Genomic DNA, 24,482 nt, shown 5'->3' on the forward strand with positions numbered 1-24,482 from the left:
ACTTCAATCAGTTTATATTTCACTGTCAATTTTCTGACAGCATCATTCAGAAAATGGAACACAGAACATACTATAAGATCTTAACACTTCAACAACTGCTTTTTTTTTTTTTTTTTTTAATGAAAGCAATTGATAACATAATAGCTAGTCACACAAGTCATTATATACACCATGCATGATCTATGTTTTAATGCATAAAGTCAGTAGGTAGTGACTGGCAAATATTTGGAGGTCATGTATATTGCACAAGCAAATAAGACTTCCAAATGTCATGAAGTATAAGGCCCTGATTTCTAAAGCAAAAAAGATCACTTCAGAAGCTCCTTAAACATATTAGTGAAAAGCTTGTAGTCCAATATTATTATTATTATTATTACCATGGGCTACTTCAGGAGTCCTTAGCCTCATCGAGGGAGGCCCTAAACATCATGTTCACACAGCTGTTCAACATTCTCACAGTATCTATCATACCTTGCCTTGAACTCGCTCACTGTCATAGCACCCACAACAGACTCTGGCAGCTTATTCCACTCATTTACCACTCTAAAAGTAAAGAACCCAGCTCTAACACCCCTGCTAACCACGCTCTTGCCCAGCTTCCATGGGTGTCCCCTAGTTCTCCCACCACCAGTCCTGATCTCAAAAATATCCTCTGAATTTATCCTATAGAATCCTTTTAGCAATTTGAATGTCTCAATCATATCTCCCCTTTTCTGCCTATCAACTAGTTTCTGCAACCCACAAATCTTCAACATGTTCTCATATGGTTCATTCCATAGACCTGCTATCATCTTAGTCACTCGCCTCTGGATCCTCTCAACCTCCCCCCCATCAAGAAGGAACCGAGGTGACCAAATCTGGGCACAGTAGTCGAGATGAGGTCTTATCAGGGCTCGGTACAGAGGTACAATAACTTGTTTTTCTCTGCTCGTCAAGGTATTTTTCAACAACCAAGTGAGTTGATGAGCTGATTTAGCTACTTTCGTAATGTGCCCCCTAAACTTCATCTCTCTATCCACCAACACTCCCAAGTCCCTGGCCTCATCAATCTCTTGGAGTACAGTTCCACCAATGTGGTATACTGCTGCTAATCTTTTCACTCCGAAATGCATAACCTTACATTTTGTCACATTAAATTGACATCCATTCTCCTTAGTCCAGAACTCCAATCTATCTAAGTCATCTTGCAAGACTTTGACATCTTCTGCATTCACTATCGCCCTACCCAACTTTGCATCATCAGCGAACAAATGAACTGTCCCACTTAGACCCTTCCCTATATCGTTAATGAACAGATTAAACAGCAGTGGTCCAAGAACAGAACCCTGTGGCACACCACTAGTCACAGGCCGTTTCTTGGACTCTACTCCTGAATAAACTACTCTTTGATATCTCTCCATCAACCACCCAGCTATCCATCTCACCAACCCTATATCCATTCCCATATGTTGTAGTTTATGGATTAGAATTCCATGTGGTATCCTGTCAAACGCCTTTGCTAGGTCCAGCAGTATCACTGTAAACCCATTTCCCTTATCCAGTTCAGCCGTCACCTTGTTATAAAACTTGAGCAAGTTACTGAGGCATGATCTACCCTTCACAAAGCCATGCTGTCCTCTGTACAGTATCTCATTTTCATCAATCCATTCCTGTATTTTTCCCTTGACTACTTTCTCCAAGACCTTGACAACGACTCCTGATATGCTGATCGGTCGGTAATTTGCAACCATAGTCTTGGATCCTCCTTTATGCAGTGAAACTATTTTCCCCTCTTTCCACGCCTTCGGGACTAAGCCAGACCTGAGACTCAGATTAAACAACATGGTCAAGGGCACTGATAATTCATTAGCCGCTTCATGCAAGACCCGTGCTGGTATACCATCCAATCCCACAGATGTATTCACATTAAGGTTCTGTAATAGACTATTCACCTCCACTTCATTCATCACAATTCCCATATAAACTAATGGTTCCTTCATTTTTTCAACGTCACCACCTGGATGATATACTTTTGCAAAGTGCGCGCTCAGTAACTCCACTATATCGACTGGTTCAGTGAACTCTTTACCATCGTCATTCCTTAAAATCATTTTGCCATGTACAGTTTTTTTCTTGCTTGCAGCATATTGAAAGAACTGTTTGGGATTCTCTTTTGCTTGCATAGCTAGTTTCCTTTCATAATCGGCTTTTGCTGTTTTTACCACACTCGTTACCCTTCTGGCCTGTACTTTATACCTTTCGTGTGCCTGCAGGTCACCCCTTTCTTTAAATTCCCTCCATAGTTGTTTCTTTTTTTGCAGCTCAAGCTTAATGGTGTTATTCATCCATTTAACCCCTCCTTGTTTCACTATTCGGACCTTAGGTATACAATCAGCCATAACCTCCTGTGAATGCTCTTTGATCACTTCCCATGCTCTATCGACGTCCAGCCCTTGCAGTTGTACATGCCATGGCACTGATCCAAGCAATCTCCTAAGCTTGTCATACTTGCCAGCACGGTAATTCCACATATACCCTGTCTTAATCACAAATTTCACACCTTTAGCCACCTCCCAGGTCAAGACCTTATGATCACTCTCACCAATAGGTGGCAACATGGTCATATTCATTACAGTCAAATTCTCAGATACTATTACCAGGTCAAGCACTCTCCCACTCCTAGTATTTTCAATTACATGCTGTTTCAGATAGTTATCCCTTAATAATTGAATAAAATCCATTTCCTTCCTCACATGTGTCCTCTCCTCCTTCCAATCAATGTTACCATAGTTGAAATCCCCCATAATAATTACCCTCCTTCCACTCATTTCATCAATTTGTTTATGCATACCATCTCCACCATCTATTCCATCACCTGGTCTATAGCAGCACCCAACTGTATATTTTATTCTGCCAGTATCAATCTCACACCAAATAGCCTCAAATGAGCTCCTTTCACTATCCTGCAATACTTCAATTCTCCTTGGCTGCAGTTCATCAGCTATCATCAATAACACCCCTCCTCCAATTTTATTCTCTCTGTCCCTCCTAAACATACTATAACCTACACATTCTATCCCACTAACTATATCATCTTCCGTCAGCCATGTTTCACTAATGCCAATAACCTGTGGCCAGGAAGAGCCAATCAAGGCCAAAAATTCTTCCTTCTTGTTCCTAATACTCCTGGCATTAGTATACATGAATTGCAGTGTTCCCTTTGTCCCACCCCTATCTTGATGCGTTATTCTAAATATCCCATTCCCATTTTTTGTCCTTATTGCTGGCTCAGGTACATTATATACATTTTTACACTCAACTGTCTCACTGATGTCTGGATATCCACTTCCCCCCCTCCTTGGTAGTTCTAGTTTCCCTGGTTCTGCACATCCATTTTCACTTCATTCAGCAACACTTTTTCCAGTCTCTGCACACCAAGTCCATTCAAATGCAGGCCATCCATCTTGTATAAGTCCTTTCGCCCATCAAACTCATTCCACACGTCCACAAATTCCACACCACACCGTCCGCATAACCTGCGCATAATATCATTTGCAATTATGGCCCTCCTCCTAAACTCCTCTCTGTCATACCGCGGTAACAGACTCACCATTCTAACTCTGTCACTCTTTTCTTTCGCTACCTTTAACAATACTTTCAAGTCCTCTCTCATAAAAAATTTATCACCTTTCAATTCATTCGTACCAGCCACAATTGTTATTTCTTTCACCCTCTGTTTTTGCACTCTAATGCTCTCACTAGAAGAATATGGCATAGAAGTAGATGGTCAATGCATATCATGAAGTTCAGATGAGATGTACAGTGAAGCCACTTTTTTTCATGACCTAACTAAAAGATGTCAAAGTCTGTATAATTTTTAAATAAATGTTGACCTGCTTTGTTTATTCCAGGAATCTGACTTTGTTAGCATTTAAAAATTTGAGCAGAACAAATTCCATTATCACTTAAAATGGCGGAGAAGAACTAGTAAAACAGGTATCTGGTGCCAAGAATGCAGGAAAACACGGAGAAATGACTAATATCTATGTGAACAGTACCTTCGAAGACTAAAACATAAGATAAGATATCATTTGCGACGAGAAAAGACTATTATTTGCAAGGAAACAAGAAGCTAGTAATGAAGCAAACTTGATCAAGTAGCATTATCATAATATCATGCACACCTTCTGAGAGTACATATCAAGAATTTGATGATGGTGATAACATTTATAAATCTTATTATTAATAAACAAGGAAATTACTGCAGACACACACAAAAAAAAAAAAATCATCCCATTCTAGAAAAATGACACATCATTACACAACAATTGAACCTGGAGCCATTTTTGACTTTCATATTTTAAATATTGTGTTCTTAATTCTGAGTTTGAGAAAACGGAACTTTAAAAATTGAAAGGATATGAAACAAATTCCTTTATAAGTGAAAAGCAAGAGAGATAAGTTTTAATAGGGATTTTATAAGGGAAGTTGGTAAGTCACAAATAAAAAAGCAGAACAAATGAATCGGAAGTGAATGGTTTACAGTATGCCTTACCAGGTAGCAGTGCACTCTAGGATGGTGATAGTACATTTAGCAGATGAACATGAGCATGTTTTGTAGTTGTTCTCAGCAGTCTAAAATGGGACTGTGCTCAATGTACTGTGCTGTATTTAATCAAACTGTCAAACAGTATGCTATTGCGTTGTGTTTTCTGTAGGCAAAAGGCTTTCTGCAAAGGACATTCATAAAGAGATGTATCTTGTTTATGGAAAGAGGTCTTTCCATAAACCAGTCTATAAAAGGAGGGAAGCTTGACTTCACAATGAAGATCAATCTGAATGGCATGAACAGATTGCAACAAAAGCCATCTGCTTTAGTATATCTGCTCTCCAATCAACGGGCTTTGGGTTCAAATTCCACTCTGGGCATAGATATTTGTGACTGTGTTTAGGTGGGAGATGAATTTCATCACCTGGTGTGAGAACAGTGCTCTGCTTATTGAAAGCCTGAAGTAGCTCTGAACAGCTCTTTTTTAATTATTGCTACTGTATATAAATTTAGAAATGACAGGATAACATCATTATTCATAAAGAACTCAGCAGCCCATGTTGAAAAATTAAATGACTTCAGATATCATTATCCAGTAGCTTGGATGAAAAATCTTATTCACTAACAATCCTGTTGAAGAAACTGGATTCTTTGATTGAACTATCCAGATCTCTAATCCATCACTGTATGACAACTTTGATTGAACTATCCAGATCTCTAATCCATCACTGTATGACAACTGGGATACGCCCCCCCCTTGTGTGCCAAACTTGTTTGAGCAATGGTTTGAACAGATGCAATATACATATGGGAGAGGGGGAGGTTGAAAAGCTCTGATAAACACCTAGAACAAAAATGATAATAAAGCAACTAATATAACCACAAGAAAGAACATATCTTAAAACCCTTTAACCCCCATGTTTCATCAAATTGTAATTATTTGTTCTTTTTCTCTTAGGGTATATAAGAAGACACATCAGAGGTTTTGAAGAAATTCAAAGACACAGAAGTGCAAGCCGTCATCAGTGGGAGTAAGACCCAGGAGACATCTCTCTCCCGGGTCTTACTGTGTGGGACTACGAGACTCAGGAGAGAGATCTCTCCCAGGTCTCGTAGTCCCACAACCAGTGGTCTGGCTCCCACTGCAGCCTTAATAAAGGTCGAAATTGGTTTTGGTAGTGACCCTTTCCATTATGCATAGCACTGTACACATATGAAAGGGTGTGTGCTGTGCATTATGGGATACATACTAAGGCAAGTGATGTGAAGTCATTAGCCTCTATATACAAGTAACTCAGATGTGAATATATTTCATGCACAAAACATTGTTTTGCTTCCTTGGATAAAGGATTAAAACCAAGTATATAATTTTTGAGGTATCTTTAATGCATAATAGAACCAAGGTAAAAACTTTCAATACCTGTATTTAATCAAACTATCATCCAGTACCTTCTACAATTCTAACTGCTGACTTATAACTCAAATATAGACTATATAATATCTCGAATACACCATAAAAGTAGCATTTGAAATAGTTTTTCTCTTTGCACTTATATTTCAAGGGTGGTCAAATCCTGGCTCTCAAGGCAATTTTGGTTTTTATTCTGTTTATCATAAAAAATAAAAATTCAAATTCATAACACATATTTTTCACAGGCATATAAATACATATCCTTATACCCGAAAGTCCTGAACCAGTATGAAGATATCATTTTCAAGAATAAATAACATAGTCAATATGACTTTTATTTCTTGTGTCTTCTCTTAATGTGAATTTGTGTGCATTTTATGTTGGAGTATGATATTAGTGATGACTACTCCATATCCTGAACAAAAATCCAGCAGATACTTGCCATTATTATTAATTTCACTCTTTTCTCCAAATTCTCCCAAAACATTTCAATGCATCTGGTATTAATTTCCTATTTTGCTATTTATATCTCCAACAGGAACCAGCTTTTCCTTCCCCCCCTTATATTAGATTCCTTCTACATCTTCTATATTCTCTACATCTTTAGAACCTCCTATGGGCTATAGGCATAAATATGCCTCACAAAATATGTCCAGCCCACATCACTGTACTTAACTGATTTCTTTCGACTAAAGGTGAGTTAGCACCGGTCTCTCATATGGAGGTAGTGGTTTTTTTCACCCAAAAACTCCGGTTTTTCGTCCCCAAAAATTACAGTCATGAATACATACCAGCCATATGTCGGTCCCAAGTCCAGATAAAATTGGGGGGGGGGGACAATGGGGAACTACCCTATAAAAATCTCACCCAGAATACTTTGTGGACAATGTAGTCAGAATTTCCCTTTCAGTTGTTTCTGTGGTCAGAAACAACTGAAAGGAAAAATCTGTACTAAATACTGCCTGGCATTCAGGATTATCCTTGCATTTACTGTTGAATACTAAGCTACTCATTCTGTATCTTATTATTACCTGAATATAAATCTTGTAATCGTTATTTAATAAGCATCTTGCCTATTTTCTTGTATAATGACACCTGTGGAGTACCATAATTATAGAATAACACATAATTGTTCTGTGGTATTACACTATTCATGCTATTCCACAGCTACCTCACCTATTCTCTTCTTTATTTCAGTAACACCAATTATGTCAATATGGTTCACTGATACTTCTTATACTGATGGTGCCTATCTTGAAGTCTGCTGGTGTGGAATTAGTTTGTTCCTAGTGTTGACTTTTTACTGTTCTTACTACTTATCTGACACAAACAACAGGGTCTTGATCGGTTGTCTACACTCCTTTAATGGCTATGTAGAGGTCTCTTCCTGGTTACCTACACTGGACACTTAAGCAACCACTGCTATAATTATTCAATAAGAAATTTGGTATGAAATTACATGCAATCTGCTTTTCACCTGTTCAGTTTTTCCCTACTTGTCTTACCCTAAAGAAGCTATTGTTTTCTTTTTTGTTCTAGGTAACTTTTCCTCCTAATCAAATGTGCTTATTACCTTATGTAATAAACGAATAGGCGAGCAATTTTTATTCTTTGAAAAACATGCAAATTATTTTCATATCATTATACATTTACAAGCAACCAGAAATGTGTAGTATTTAAATTACTGTACTTTGAAAAACAGGCCTGATTCTATCATTAATAAATAACCTAATATCAAAAATTAAAAATGATTACCAGCTTGGGCCACTGTGGGTGGCTGAGGAGGAATTCCTCCAAAATGTGCCATAGGAAAACTTCCAGGTGGCATCCCTGCAGGTGGGAAATGAGGCATTCCCATACCAGGTGGTACTGCACCACCTCCAGGAATCATAAGTGGAGGTGGTCTGGAGGTATCAGGGGGTGGTGGTCTTGGAGGGAGCAAATGATGACCAGGAGGAACGTGGGGTGTCACCTATAAAAATATAAAAAAAGCAAAAATGTTTACTGCCATGGTGTAAAATATAAAAACAAAATGTTAATAAGTAAAACTCTGTCATATAGTATACTCTGAGATTTTAAACTTTTCTTGTTATTTAAACACTGAAAACATCTCATGAAAGAAATCTGATAATCTGACAAATAATCTACCACATCTACTTATTCAGAAGGCACTGGAATATATTTGCAAGATATTTTATCTTGCAACCTGCATTCCAAAATATTCGTTAGTTACAGAACCAATAATATTCCACCAATGTAAATAAAACATCATCATCAAATTCCTGCCATGTACCCTCAAGAGGTGTACAGGATATGATAATACTACATGAAAAATTTACATCATTACTAACTTCCTATCGACAATTTTCCTCAAAATCAGTCTGTTACTTGTTAAGACTCCAACATTATCAGATCTTATATTTCTATCATCTAAGGTACAGTATCAATCCACCTATATCTTGGTCTTCCTCTGGGTCATTTTCCTGCCAACCTGGCGGAGAACATTTGTTTTGCTAATCTTTCCTCGCCCATTCTGTTTAAGTGACCATACCACCTGAGATTAGCTCTGCTAACGCATTCCTGGATGCTGACAATGTCAAATTCTTTCCTAATATTCTCGTTTTTAATATGATATTGCCATTGGTGACATCTGTTCACGCCTCTAATCTTTCTCAGGACTCTCATATCTGCAGTCTCTAGTTTTTGGTCAAGTGTTTTACTTCTGACCCAGCTCTCAGATCCATAAGCTAAAATTGGTTTGAATACTGTCTTGTATACAGCTAATTTAGTGTTCTGACTAATTTCTCTCTTATTCCATATGAACTTATTCAATTGACTTCCTACCATACCTACTTTGTTGATTCTGTTGTCTATTTCCATATTTAATTTACCATCTTCACTAAAAATCTTGCCTAAGTAGCTGAAATGTTTTACTTTCCACAGGTTCTCCGTTCACAATGCAGTTGACATTTCCAACGATTCTGCCTATTTTCATTGTCTTTGTCTTTTTATTGCTTACCTTCATACCATATCTATTACAACAGTTATTCAATTTAATAAAATAAAATATTTTCAGCTTAATCACTAGATTTACAATGTCTACCTCAACCTTCAATGATAAGAGGTGTGGTGAGTGAAAAGGTGCACAAGGTCTGTTTTCCGGGTGGTAGAATGAGCAGAGTGGTTGAAGCATTATATAAGAGGAGTATGCAAGCAAAAGAGTTGGTAGTGGTAGCTGGCACAAATGATCTATCTGCCTGGTAACAAAAAGAATGTAAGGAGGGTTGTCATGAGGCTTTTAAGGAGAGAGTGAAAGTTAACAGTGTGGTGGTAAGATAGTCAGCATGTTTCTCAGGTATGATAATGATGAGTTGAGAAGGCAAGCAAAGATTTTAAAGTATGCTAGCAGAGTTATGTGAGGAGAAAGGAGTTCATTCTGTGAATGAGTGAGATAAGTTTGAGAGGCAGAGAGAGCTGTATAAAATAGATGGGCTACTTTTTAATGGATTCAGTGTGAGTCAGTTGGAGAAGCTGTTGCTGCAAGAGAGAGAGAACTGAAATGAATGGAATGTAAGGAAGCAAGGGGGTGTTGTGGAAGAGCAGTAGAGTAAGGTAGGCAGGTTTGTGAATGGAGAGGTGAGTGGCACAAGTGGAGAGAATAAGAAGGAACACAGAGTGGACAAGGGGACACTGTGTGAAAATGTAGATGATGGTTTCAGGAGTAGATGTGTGACTGTGCAAGAAAGGATTAAGACAATGAAGGTTGTGGGAGTGATATATTGGTCTGAAGAGGGGGGGGTGTAGTATCAGTGATGATAAACAGGAATGGATAGGGGGAAGTGGAGGTTAGTGAGATTTGTTATAGAAACACAGAAAGGATTATATGTGGAACTATAAGGCAGGTGATTATGGCCAACTCAGGAGGCACCTTGCAGCAATATCATGGAAGAAGGAATTGGATGGGAAAGAAATCAATGCTGCTTGGTCTCTACTCAGGAATTATCTGGCAGAGGCAATTACTAAATGTATTCCAAAGGTCAGGAGATTAAATAAGGTAGGTGTAGTAAAATGGATGACTGAAGAGGTGGTGTGCAATCTGGAAGAAAAAGGCATTGTGAAGGGGGCCACAAGATGAGTGGAGATAACCAGTTACATGAAGAGTACAAAGAACAAGAGAGGAAGGTAGCAAAAGTGCGGTATGAGCAACAATTAGCAAATGATGTTGAAGGAAATTCTATGGAGTTGTTCAATATGTTGTCAGTAGAAGGATGAATGATAATGGGAGAATGGTGTTGGTCAGTGATAATGAGAGAATGATAAACACTGAGACAGATATAGTAGAGGTGTTAAATGAGCAGTTCATTAAAGTATTCCATCCTTATGATTGTAACATAATCTTGAGAGAGTAGTGGGAATTAGGGAGTAACCACTGATGGTGAGTAAGTAGGAGGTATACAAGGAATTGAGTAAACATGATGTCAACAAGGCCATTGGACCTGTTGACATGTTTTGCTTCACTTGGCATCACTTGGAGCCTAATGTCTATATTATAAACATGTGTTACATCTTTCATGCAATTGAAAATTTGAAAGAGGATGTTAGGAAAAATGTTTTAGTTAGATATTATGTTTGGTGCTACAATAAACTGTTTTACTTGTGTCCATGCAGTACAGTGTCTATGGGATGGGATATGTATTTTATTCATGAAGGGTCATTTCAGTTCTCTCTAATTACACTAATTGTTACTAAATATAGTTCAGTGACTGTAAAGGTCTCTGTACTGTATTTAGTCATCATCATCATGCATATCAAGAATTTAGGCCTAGCATAGCCTGTTCCGGCCTTAGAAGTCATCGTTGAATCGTTTAAGAGGATGTCCTGGTTTTCTTTTCCCTAATGGCTTGTTTTGGTAATCTTTCTCTTTTCATTCTTTGAACGTGTTCCATCCATTTATGTTTATATTTTTTAATTTTTTCTATTACTGGTTCTTGGTTTAATTCTTTAATAATTTCTTCGTTTCTTTTGTGATCAAATAGGGTATACTTTGCAGTTTTTCTCATAAACTTCATTTCTGCTGTTATTAATCTTTGTTTGTCTTTTTGCTTTATTGTCCATATTTCGCTTCCATACATTAAGACTGGTAGGGCTAATGTATTGTACACTTTTAGTCTGGTTTGTTTTTGAACTAGGTTTGGTTTAAATATAGGGTTAATTACACCTGTTATTTTTAAATATTTTGCAATTTTTACATTTATATCTTTTTCATTTTCATATGTGATCATACATCCTAGGTAGTTAAATGAATTCACCTGTTCTAAGATCTTGTTATCTGTTACTATTTTAGTTTTTGTCCTTTAAAGGCTATAGTTTTTGATTTTTCTGTTGATATTATCATACCATAATCTTTGGCTATCTCATTTAGATCTAAAATAGCTTTCTGTAAATTATCTTCAGAATCTGTAATTATTATTTGATCATCGGCAAAAAGGAGTGTTTAAGTTCATTGTAGGAGAAAGTTTAATTCCTTGATGTAAATTTTTATTCTATTTTATTATTATTTCATTTAAGTAGAAATTAAAAAGAGTTGTTGTCGGACCTCTTGGTTTATCTCTCTCGTATATGATAGCTCGTGATTTAATCTTATTTGTATTTGGTTATTTTCATATATACTTGAGATAGCTTTTAGGATATTATTTGGTATTTGTCTTTCTTTTAATATGTTAAATAATATGTTTCTTTCAACTTTGTCAAAATGCTTTTTCAAAGTCAATAAATACAATATGTGTTTCTAAATTGTATTTAGTGATATATCAAAACTACATTTTACTTGAATTATAATAATAATAATAATGGTAAATGCATGCTGGATTTACGTTCAGGACATGAATTAGTTATCACTAACACCATGTTCCAACATAAAAATATGCACAAATTCACATGGAGAGAGAACATGCAAGAAATAAGCAGTCTTAATGACTATGTTATAGTTGATGGTTTTCCTACCAGTTCAGGACACAAGAGTATACAGAGGATTTGAAATAGGAAGTGATCAAGTATTGAGCAGGATAAAATTGAATTTCATATAGAAAAGAAGAGTATGAAATAAAGTTTTAAAATGAGTCAAGGTTGAGTAGATTTCAGAGGTGAACTATAAGCTCAAATACAAAAATCATTGAAGAAAAAATGAAAATATTTGAAAACAAGAACCAAACCTTGGAAAATCACTGGCAAATCCTAAAGAAAACATTTAATTAATTCAGCCAGAGAGGCATGTAGTGAGGTTGTCGGTAAGGATAGAAAACTCAGAACTCCATGATGGACTCAGTAAGTTAAAGAGGCAGTGAAGGAAAAGAAGAAAGCATATGAAAAATTCCTAGTAAGTAAGTCAGCTTGTGGTCTTAGAGAATACAGAGAAAAATGTAAGAAAGTGAAACACTGGGTAAAACTAGCTAAACAAAAGTCATGTGAAGACTTTGGTAACATAGAAAATAAATATCAGGAAAATGGCAAAATATTCTGGAGGCTGCTGAAAAAGATTAGAAATGGAGGAAAAAAAGTACTGCAAAAGGAATCAGAGATGATAAAGGTGAGTGACATGAAAACTGAAAAGAATGAAATTCTAGATGTCTGGAGTAATTACTTTAAAAAAGACTGCTAATTGAAAGAAGCAGTGTCAGCATGGTAGAAAACTTCCAACAGGAATGCCGTCAGGAATACATATCCATACTGGGATCCATACATACAAAAAATATGGAGAGGCAGCTGGAGTATATGAAATTATTATTATTATTTTATGGTCTCTCCGTGGATTTTGGAGACAAATCAGGAGATCCAATCAACCATCAGACACACAAATCTTATCGTGCATCTCCTTGAATCCATTCACCATCAGAGAACCAACAACCAATTCTGGATTGACAGAATTGGTTGTTAGTTCCAACTCACTCACCACTCTCCACGCAAAAAATATGGCCCACACACACAAATGTCCCCTAGTTTTCTGACTATTTGTCATATATTGAAAATTTTCACTTCCATCAATTTTATAAAATTCCTTTAATATCATAAAAGTTTCCAACATTTCTATCTCTCTTTTCCAGCTATCAACTAAACTTTGTAACCCACAAACCTTCAACCTATCCTCAGTATTCCACAGACCTGTCACCATCTTGGTCAATCATCTCTGAATCCTCTTGACCACCTCCTGGTCTTCAAGAAACCAGGTGACCAAATTGGTGCACAGTAGTCAAGATGTGGCCAAATCATAGCCTTATAAAGAGGGATAATAACTTCCTTATCTTTACTTGTTAGCATGTTTTTCGATATCCAAGTATTTCTTTGAGTTATGTTACCAACTTCTGCAATATGCCTTCTAAACTTCAACTCTCTTTCCACCATTATCTCCAAGACCCTAGTCTCGTCAATTTCCTGCAATCCAATACCATCGATATGATACACCAATATGAAACCTTTTTAACCAGAGTGCATAACCTTACATTTTTGCAAAATTAATTAACAATCATTATCCTTTGCCCATAATGCCAATTTATTTAAATCGTTCTGAAGGATAGCTACATCGCCTTTATCAACTGTTGCTTTCCCCAGTTTTGCATCATCAGCAAATAACTGAATATCCCCCTCTTAAATCCTCTCTTTCTTCTAAAGCCATGGTACTAAAAACCATATTCTTCCTTGTTCAGTTGTACATAATAAATATTACAAATGTCACAGAAGCTGAAAAAAGCAATTATATAGTAAGCTGTGCAATTTTTTTGGTCCAGCCGATACCAAGAAGTTAAAAAGGAATTTCTTCAACTATCAAAGAAGCAAGGAGGATTGGGGCTTCCAGTCTTAAAATTCTGCTATTTAAGCAATACAGCCTCAAAAATCCATAAAATGTTGCAGACTAATCACACATGTGCAGAGCTTCTCCAGTATTACCTGGGTTTTCATCTTCCCCTGTTTGGAGTAAATGATTATAAAGGCCCAAAAGCTGATTGTTCCTGAATACTACAACATTCTGTGCTTAACTCTAAGATTGCTACATCTTAGAGTTAGAGTCATTCTGGCATTGACATTCTTTCCATTAATAAAAAGTAAAATTTGGTATAAAGAAATCTTTAATCTCTTTTGCTGCTAACTTCTGCAGTTGGGTACTGACAACAACACTTTGTTTCATAACTTATTGAAGTTCCAAGGATACCCTAACAGGAGAGATCTTGCTTGGAGAATTGCACATGGTTGCCTTCCAGTCACTACCATCAAATGGAGGTGCTTGAACATCAGAGATCCAATCTGTGACATCTGTTATTGATTGGAAACAGTAGAACATGAATTCTACAGTTTCCCCTCTTGCTCTGCATGTTTGGAACAGATTATGTAATGTGTTGGACATTCCGTTACTTACAACAGAGGGTTTTTTTTTTTTTTTGCAGTACCCACAACCTGCCAGCAATGGGAAGAGAATTTTGATTTTGATAATTAATGAATTAAAATACCATTTACAAAAGTCAGAAAGAAACATGGATTTGAAAACCAACAATATGATATACAAATGGCTTTATAATATTGCATTTTGGAAATTTTATTGCTCAGTCAGACAATTTCTGTATTTGGAAAGAAGCATTCTAGGAGATATCAAATTTTTAGCTAGGTGGTGTAATATTCACCAGGTGGAGATAAAATTCTGTCAAAATTTACTATGAGGTTTTTTTAAATGATTCCATCCTCTTAGTTCAATGTGGTCTTATGGTCAATTACAGGGATGACTGGAGAGAATCCTAGGCAGAGAAGACCCACTCAAGGCAGTTAAGTGTCAGACATCAGTCATCTTTGCACTTTAGTTTCAATTGGTCTTTTGGTTGTTCATTTGCATGAGATTGGTAAAAAAGAAAAACTGATAGCCTTTGGCTATATGATATAAAATAGCTGAGACCTTTTCTCTATCTTCATACTATCTATGTCTTTCTTTCTCCTAATATATCAGGCTTTCTTGCATCCCTATACTAATTACTCTAGGCCCATGATGAGCAACCCTTTACTTTTTTCACCTGAATAAAGGTTGAAACTGGTTTGAGTAGTGGCCCTTCCCATAATGCATAGAATTATACATGCCCATAAGGATGTATGCATTGCATTATGGGATACTAAGGGAACTGATTTAAGACAAGATCATTTTCTTTGAGCAATTCTTTCACTGTTTTAATATGTGTGTTGGTAAGATCATAACATATATAGGTATGTGAGTAAAGTGGTCACTGAGCAAAACATTCATTTTCTGTTTATATTCACTGGAGCCAGTAGCCTAGTCATGAAGTTACTTCATGCACAAACTTTTTTTTTTGCTTACACTTGGACAAAGGATGAAATCAAGAATATAATTTCATGGCATCTTTAATTTATAGTATAACCAAGTGAAAAAAAATTTTAACAATAGGTATGTGCATGCATGCATATTAGCAGGAAAGTAAACGCAGACTGTAAAAGGCAGGCTCCTACACTCCTAAATGGTGCACTCTGGTGATGTTATGTATTCTAGATAGAAATTGGAGTTCTTCCTATTTGTCCAATGTACTTAAATTTGCTGGAGTAGGAGATTTACAGACCCCAGAAATAGTCTCTCTGATTTTGATCTGTTTCTGTATAGGTGGAGGCCCCCACTCCCACCACAGAATCTGATGATCTATATTCATGGCATGGTCTATCCCCCCACCAGAAGTTGTAATACAGATGTTGGACATGTTATGTGTTCTAGATAGAAATTGGAGTTCTTCCTATTTGTCCAAAGTACTTAGGTTTGCTGGAGTAGGGGATTTAAAGACCCAGAATAGTCCAGAGGATCTTTAGATGAGCAGATAAAGATAGCCAATTTTTATTACGATCTGAAGGAGGTGGCTTTCTTCAGACTATACCAAAAATAACTATGAAGAAACTTGAGAATCTTCTGTTTATAACTGAACACATGGATATCCATTTTTCTAAATCTAGGTCAAGCATACATGCTCTAAAGGAGGACATGGAATAGAACTTACTGACGATATAAGAATCTCAACTATGATAATGTAAATTTTTGATCGATTTATTTGAGATCATCAGAATCTCATTTATTTTGTTTATTTCTGCAGTTAGGTAAAATATTGATTTTTATGTTATAGTTAGATGTAAGCATAATGGCAGCTGTTCATTCTTTGTTGGTACAGTGGAACCTCGGTTGTTGAACTTAATTCGTTCCCGAAGGCTGTTCGGAAACCGAATTGTTCGAAAACTGAAACCTTTTCCCATAAGAATTAATGTAAAATGGATTAATCTGTCCCCCCCTCCAGATGATTGTTTATTTAAACCTTTACAACAGTACTTCATGCATAAGATCATGTACAAGCATAATGAAAATGCATAAAATCTTACATAAAAAGAATAAACACAATAAATAGATAAAATAAAAAAGAAAATTTAACTTCACTTTAACTATACATACAGAGGAGAGTTGATGGCGTAAGTGGAAAGAGGCGAGTAATGGGAGTCCCCTTCCATAAAATCATTTTTTATTTTTTATTTTATTTTTTTAATTTATTTATTTTTGAGTATTGTACATATCGTTCATTTCGCCATACCAAACTGCGTAGCATTTCAGTATGGAGAAACACACCATGTGCCATGATGTTCGAGACACGAACGCCATTTTCATATTTGGATATGATTTCTTTTTTCATCTCTGTCGTGGTTCTAACAACTTTTCTTTTTGCTTTGCTGCAATCACTATTCTTCTGCAGTCCCATGGTGGCTTAATTAATAATTATTTATGAAAAAAAAAACAACAAAACACAAAGAAAATCAAGAAAACTCACTGCAAATTCGAGCAGGTATCTGCACTGAACGAAGACTGCCACATAACTGACGCTTTCCCACTTTACAGCTCAGCATGTTTAGCACGTTGTTGCCGTTTGCCTGTTCGGGAACTGAAATTCTGTTCTGAAACCGGAGCGTTTTTTTTGTTTGGAAAATATGTTCGGGAACTGAATTGTTCGAGAACAGAAGTGTTCGACAACCAAGGTTCCACTGTACTTGCAATTACTAAGTTCATGTTTTTGACAAGACTTTTCACTGCTTTTACTTCATAAATAGTAATCTTAGAAATATTAGTTTTTTCCTTTGCATAACACAAGTATAACAAACTGTAATTCATTGGAAGTATTATCAGAAGGAAGACCAAATGTGTTTCTATCAATATGGATCAGGGAGTCTTTATATTAGATGCACTTCGAGTTATGATATAAGGCAACTGATTTGGATAAGTTGGAGAACTGTGAGGGGACCAACCAGAAATGCTCACTACTTATTTTATAATAACATGCAAAGGACAGTGGGTTTTTCTATTCATTAAGGGAAAAATCTGAAAATTTTGGATCATTGACTACTTTAAAAATGAAGTATGCTTTGCACATATATTATGACATTTTGTGAGTAAGCTCAAATAATTCACTGCTTAATTCCAAACTATGAGAATTCCTCATATTGATTTGATTTTTAACTAATGTAAAATCTTTCTCTTTCTTTCTCAGCAACTGAACTTGTTGCTGAGAAAAAGAAAAAAATATTATTAGCATCCTTTTTAATCTTTACATATACCAGAATAGTACCAATCTCTGAACTTTTCAGAAGTTACTTTTATAGATCTTAACACACCTTAACATACTCTAGTGAGATGAGAATAACCTTGTCAAATCCAACACTACCAAAATATAATCGTATCTTGTTTCACACAACGAAAAAGCACATTTCACCTCCCTTCACCAGACAATAATTAGATCAGGTATCTCTTCTTGGACTAACTGGAACTTCTAACTGCTTCTTGGCATAAGTGCATCATATCTATAATGCCTCCACATCAAAAAAAAAAAAAAAAAACTAGGAGCCATTTTCCACTCAAGGCATTAATTCTCACCTGTAACACTAACAACAAATATAAATCTCAAATACACTCTAATCTAGATTACTGTTCTCACGTATGGGATGGTGCACAAAAATCTCTCTAAAAATGCTTGATGCTATCCAGAAGAGGCGTACCTTGTTAATTGGTGATCCCTCTCTCTCTGTCTCACAGATTCACTCCAGACATTTTCTCACAGATATCCTTTCTGCCCTTTTACAAATATTTTCATAGGCAATGAACTGCTAAACTAGCTGCCACTATTTCTCAACTTTCCTTCAAACCTGTAAACTAGCAGTTGCCTTTAAACAAAGGCAACTGCTAGTCAACATCCTTTTACAGCCCATCTGAAAACATGCCAAACCCACTTCTCATCTGCTCTTTCATTCCATCTACATCTGTGATTGGAGGTCTCTCCAATCACAAATGCAGATGTCCCATGCCTACACATGGAACTCATATGCTATAGTTTTTTTGTTTTTTTTTTAGTTTTGGAACTTTTGGCATGTGGGGTTGATAAACAAAAATAAAATAAACACTTTATTTTAATTTTCAATAAAAGCTCACTATTTTTTTATGTTGATCTCCATCTCATGAAGTGTATAAATATGATTTCTGAAATATATGTTAAGCCAACAATATTTTAAATAAGGGAGAAGACAAATGTTTTCTTGACATTTCAAAAATAATATTTATACACTTCATGGGATGGGGGATTAAGACAATGATTAAGCCATTATTAAAGTAATATGCTCAATAAGCTAATATTTTGCTTATTGTCTTGAAAAGCATCAACAAAAGAAAGGTTTCCAACCAGATTTCTGTTTCTTCTAAAAATCATTACAAGTAGTCAAAGGATAAATTTTGTCTTATATAAAACAACTCCCTGAGATTGCATGAATCATCATTTCCAGCTTAAAGAGGATGAACTCATGATTAACACCAATGCGACAGTATTATATATAAATATTCGGATTTGGAGATAAGATAAGAAACTTTGTCATCATTCATCTAATGGATTTTATGGCACACAGGACAATTAGAGAAGACATGCTAATGAATAAGAGGGAACTAACTATGGATTTCCCTGCATCTCTGACCTTGGCAAATTTCTAAATAGTTGACTTTCAAAAACAGATTTATTTCCCATAGCCCATGAATTTGGCAATTTTTTAACATTTCTGTTTTAGAATTTTATTATCATTTGGCAGTTTTTGAACAAAAACAACATCCTCACTAAATGGCTTCCTAATGGTTTGTAAAGCTTTCCTCTACATGAAAAATTTACTTCTAATGGTAGTTACAACCAACAACTCTTCCCATCATTCTGGAAGTCATATAAAAATGAGGTGTAATTAGAACATCTGCACAAGAATGTCCTACAACACATCACTTCAGACTTTATACAAAAATAAAAAAAAAAAAAAAAAAAAAAAAGGAAAAAAAAAAAGGGCTAATAAAGGCTATATACCCTTATTAATAAAGAAAACATTTCTTTCCTGAGGAAATCTGCTGTACATAATCCCATACATAAAAAGGTATATCTGAGGGGAGGGGGGGTGCACATGTCCTCATGAAATATAACTGCCATACACACTTCTTGTGAAAAATAAGACAGGCTTAAGTTTTAGAAGCACTGAAATTCAGGTTATCTTCACCACTCTGAAGAATAGCACGATAAAGGTTTAAGCCGCCGACATGCAAAATCTTGAAACTTTAAATGATTGCGCATTAACAAGGTTAGTAAAACATCATCAACATGGGGGAAAAAATAGGAAAACAGCTCACACCCCCCTGTTACTCCCTCCCGACTTTTCCCCATCAATCCCTCCTCTTCTCCCAAAAAATAATTTCTATCTTTAGATCCTCTCTCATCCCCCCCCCAAATACTCTCTACCTACCCTTAATAATAATAATATTATTATACATATAAAAAACCCAGGTTTTTTCAAATAATTCCTCCACATTCCCAAAATCCCCTTCCTTTAACAGCAGATGAATTCAGACGCCAGGATAAGGAGCAGGAAACCATCCAAAAAAAAAAGTAAGTCCGAATTTTCCTCCTATATTATTCTTCATATATCAGTTTTATAACACTTCAGTAATGCCCTAAGATCAGAGTAAAGAGCCAATGACATTGTAAAAAAGAGGCACTCCTAAGTGAAAGTAGGCTATATTAGCCATTAAAATAATAGAAAAAAATAGGTTTAGGTATATCCTAAGTAGGATATTCCAACACTAGTAGAGAAATATGAGAAGATACCATCTGAGACCTAACTACAAAGGCTATCCAAATAATGAGGTAATCTTCTTAGGTGATCTTAATGCCCATGACTCCAAATAGCTCCTTGTTTCCATAGCCTTTGCAGTTAGGTCTCAGATGGCATCTTCTCATATTTCCCTACCAGTGATGGATGTGATTTGGAATTTTCTGACATAAGCAATGATAATCTGATAACCCTCTCAACTTTCCTAAATACCTTTGATTTTTTTTTTTAACTTCGAGATATACTGCAGAGGTCACCTCTCCTCGCAGTAACTCAGATCACAATCTTGCATAAATTTCCTCTCACACAGAACACCCTGTGTTCTCTGTGAGAGGAAACTTCCAACGTGGTATCTTTGATGCTATAAAGGTACCAAGTGGGATGGGATCCAGAACTTCCACTTTTCCTTTTCATGATTTATTTCTTTTGCTTTTATGACCTAAACACTTGTTCTGAGCAAGTCACTGAAATTATCCTCACTGGCAAGAAGGCTTCATCTCCAGTTCTACAGCAAATTCTCATCCAATTTCCAAGCACTGGTTCAACAGAAGATGTATCAATGAAGTCCAAGAAAAGAAAAAAAAACTCAGCTTACTATAGGATGGACTGCAACAAGAACCTAACTTTATGCTCAGCACATGCTAATGCATGTAATAAATTCAAAATGAGGTCCCTCTGTCTCACACAGCTCATCATACCATGCCTTGAATACATTCAACATTTTCTACAGTCATCAAGTTCTCAAGCCATATATTCCAATCATTCACCACTAAAAAAAAAAAAAAAACTGCTTATTTGCTTACACCCTCTTTATATAGCTTCCAGTGATGACCTTTTGTTCTCCCACATTCCAAAGAACAGAAATCACCTTAGTCAACTGCCTCTGGATCCTTTCCAATATCTCTTCATCCTTCTGAAAACCAGGTGACCAAATCTGTGCACTGTACCATATGTATCCTAATAAACTTATACAATATGAAAATATAATCTCCTTACTTCTAAAAGTCAGTGTTCTTTGCATCATTGCCAGAATTTGTCATGCTCTCCTCATAATTTTAGTAGTGTTCTCTAATTAGGTCCCAATCCACCATCATCCCTAGATCTCTTATTTCTTCCACCTCCTTCAATATATCCCTATCAAATGTATACTCTACATCTTACCTTTATTTTTTGAATTTTAAAACCTTACACTTTGTACCATTGAACTGGAAACTCACAGATATGCCCATTCACACATTATATTCAAGTCCTCTTATAAGGTCAAATCATCTGCTTCACTCCTCATACTTCTCTCCAACTTTGCATACCTTCAAATAACTGAATATCCTCGATCAAACCTTCTCCAATATCAATAACATACAAGATAAACAGTAACGGTCCTAAATCAGACCACTAAGGCACACCACTAGTGACTTTCCACTTTCAAGAATATTGCTCCCATATATACAACTTGCTAATACCTATCAGACAGCCAATCACCAATCCAATGCATTATTCTATTATCATCTGTTCCAGTTTAATATCAATTTATGTTGGCAATCTATCAAAAGCCTTTGTAAATTATAAGTATACTACTGTGTATGCATCTCCTTTGTCAAATGCACCTGCCACTTTATTGAAATAAGCAAGCAAGCAGTTTCAGACAGATTGGCCTATAATTTGAAGTCTTGTCACTTCCCTAATGAAATTGTATATTCTTGCCTTCCTTCTGCTCTTTGGAACTTGGCTCAATGTAAGACTCATAATAAACAAGTATGTCAAGGCAGATATCAACTCCCTGGAACACTCCCTCAAAACAGGAGGTGATATATCAAGTCCGACAGCCTTATTAACATCAAGTTTACTTAATTCTCCACATACTTCCTGCTCACTCAGTCAGTTTCTCCTCCTCCCTTTCAACTGTACTCAAACTCTGCATTCACAGGGATATACAAGAGAGAGAGAGAGAGAGAGAGAGATAACTCTAGGTAACTCTCACCAACAAGAAGGAGATTCAACCTCATTTATATGACATCCTTTGATGAGATGCTCAAAGCATCTCATCCTCATGTGTCCTCTGTTACATACTGCATAAGGTAGTGTACCTCAAAACTCGAAAAATTCATTTTCTTTACTTCTGGATGCTAGCAAACAGGAGAAAGAGGAGTAGTATGATTGAGATTTACAAACTTCTGAAAGAGTCATACAGGATTTCAACTAGTGGAATTTTTCATTTTATGGAGGGTGGGGAAAGGACCAGAGGGCATCCTTGGAAGCTAAGAATTAATGTCTCTAAGGTTGTGAGGATTAGGTTTCTCTCTCAGAGTGGTGTATGACTGTAATGGGTTGCTGGTGGATTTGTGTGTGTGTGTGTGTGTGTGTGTGTGTGCGCGCGCGCGCGCGCGCGCAAGCAGCATGAATGAATTCAAGAACAAGTATGATAACTGGTGTATAGTATGTGGCCTCCCTTGATGAGCCCTGACTCCTAGGAAATCTCTCTTAATAATAGGAGGGTAGTCTGAAAAGTTCTCGGCCTAACAATGAAAAAAACCAGATTTATAATTTCAAAATTATTTTTATTTTCAACATAATCTCCCTAAGACTAATACATTTATTCCAGAGATGCTCCAGCACCATTATCCCATCCCTGTAGTGGTTCTCAGTAAGATCTGCAAAACACCCCTCTACAGCTGCAATCACCTCTTAATATGAAGAAAAATGCTGACCAGTGAGGAAGAGTTTTAGTTTTGAGAAGAGATAGAAGTCAAAGGGAGCCAAATCAGGGGAATAGGGTGGATGTTCTGACAATTCACAGTACAGATCCCTTAATTTTCCCATTGCCAAAACACCTTTGTATGCAGGTGAATTGTCCTGATGAAAGATGATTTTTTTCTTCTGAAAACTGGGTCTTTTCTCATGAATTTTTTCGTCTAGTCTGGTTAAAAGATCGGAATAATATTCCCAGGTTACTGTTTGATCATTTTCAAGATAATTAATAAACAAAATGCCTTTAGCATCCCAAAACACCGATACCATGACCTTTCCTGCTGATGGAATATAATTTGTCTTCTTCAGCGCTAAATAACTGGCTTCTGTCCACTGTTTTGACTGCTGTTCGGATTCTGGTGTGTAATGGTGAATCGAAGTCTCATCCATAGTAATAATGCATCCATAGCATCTGTGGGATTGGATGGTATACCAGCTTGTGTTGTACGACAAGCAGCTAAAGAATTGTCAGTACCCTTGACCATTTTGTTTAATTTGAGTCTCGGGTCTGGGTTAGTCCCGAGCGGGTGGAAAGAGGGGAAAATAGTTCCACTGCATAAAGGTGGTTCCAAGACTGCTGTTGTAAATTACCGACCGATTAACATATCAGGAATCATTGTCAAGGTCTTAGAGAAATTAGTCAAGAAAAGAATACAGAATTGGATAGATGAAAATGGGATATTGTATGGGGGACAACATGGTTTTGTGAAGGGTAGATCATGCCTCAGTAACTTGCTCACGTTTTATAACACAGTGACGGCTGAACTGGATAGGGGTAATGGGTTTACAGTGATACTACTGGACCTTGCCAAGGCCTTTGATAGGATACCACATGGAACCCTAATCAGTAAACTGGAGCTGATGGGGATAGATATAGAGTTGGTGAGATGGACAGGAGGGTGGTTGAAGGAGAGATACCAGAGAGTGGAGTCTAAAAGACGTCTTGTGACTAGTGGAGTGCTGCAGGGCTCTGTTCTTGGACCACTGCTTTTCAATTTGTTCATCAATGATATTGGAAAGGATTTGAGAGGAAGTGTTCACTTGTTTGCTGATGATGCAAAGTTGGGTAGAGCAATTGTGAGTGCACAGGATGTCAAAATTTTACAGGATGATTTGGATAGTTTGGAGGACTGGGCTAGGAAAAATGGATGTCAATTTAATGTGCCAAAGTGTAAGGTTATGCACTTTGGGGTGAAAAGAATAGCAGCAGTATATCGCATTGGTGGAACCGTACTCCAGGAGATTAATGAGGCCAGGGATTTGGGAGTGTTGGTGGATAGGGAGTTGAAGTTTAGGGGGCACATTGCAAAAGTGACTAAAACAGCTCACCAAATCACTTGGCTTCTGAAAAATACTTTAACATGCAGAGACAAACAAGTTGTTGTTCCTCTGTATTGAGCCTTGATAAGACCCCATCTGGACTTCTGTGCCCAGTTATGGGCACCAGGGTTTCTTCGTGATGGGGAGGAAGTGGAGAGGGTCCAGAGACGAGTGACCAAGATGATAGCAGGTCTGTGGAATGAACCGTATGAGAATAGGTTGAGGATTTGTGGGTTGCAGAAATTGGACGATAGGCGAAGGAGGGGTGATATGATCGAGACATTC

General features: G+C 36.6%; 1 protein-coding gene across 5 annotated transcripts in view; it reads right to left on the reverse strand.

Annotated features, from left to right (window-relative positions):
- The window catches only part of Prp40 (pre-mRNA processing factor 40), a 406,566-nt gene that overhangs the window by 365,527 nt on the left and 16,557 nt on the right, over nt 1–24,482 (reverse strand). For all 5 annotated transcript variants that reach the window (XR_016548451.1, XM_090394274.1, XM_090394270.1 and 2 more), the window contains exon 3: nt 7,695–7,911. Coding sequence is in view for 4 of the 5 variants with exons in the window: in XM_090394274.1 (XP_090250400.1) it covers nt 7,695–7,911 (217 nt within the window). In the remaining variant the exon portion in view is untranslated. The remainder of the gene's footprint in view (nt 1–7,694; nt 7,912–24,482) is intronic.

The sequence above is a fragment of the Typopeltis vanoorti genome, chromosome 6 (assembly GCF_054136105.1).
Source record: "Typopeltis vanoorti isolate ZY-2024b chromosome 6, IOZ_Tvanoo_1.0, whole genome shotgun sequence".
Lineage (NCBI taxonomy): Eukaryota > Metazoa > Arthropoda > Arachnida > Uropygi > Thelyphonidae > Typopeltis > Typopeltis vanoorti.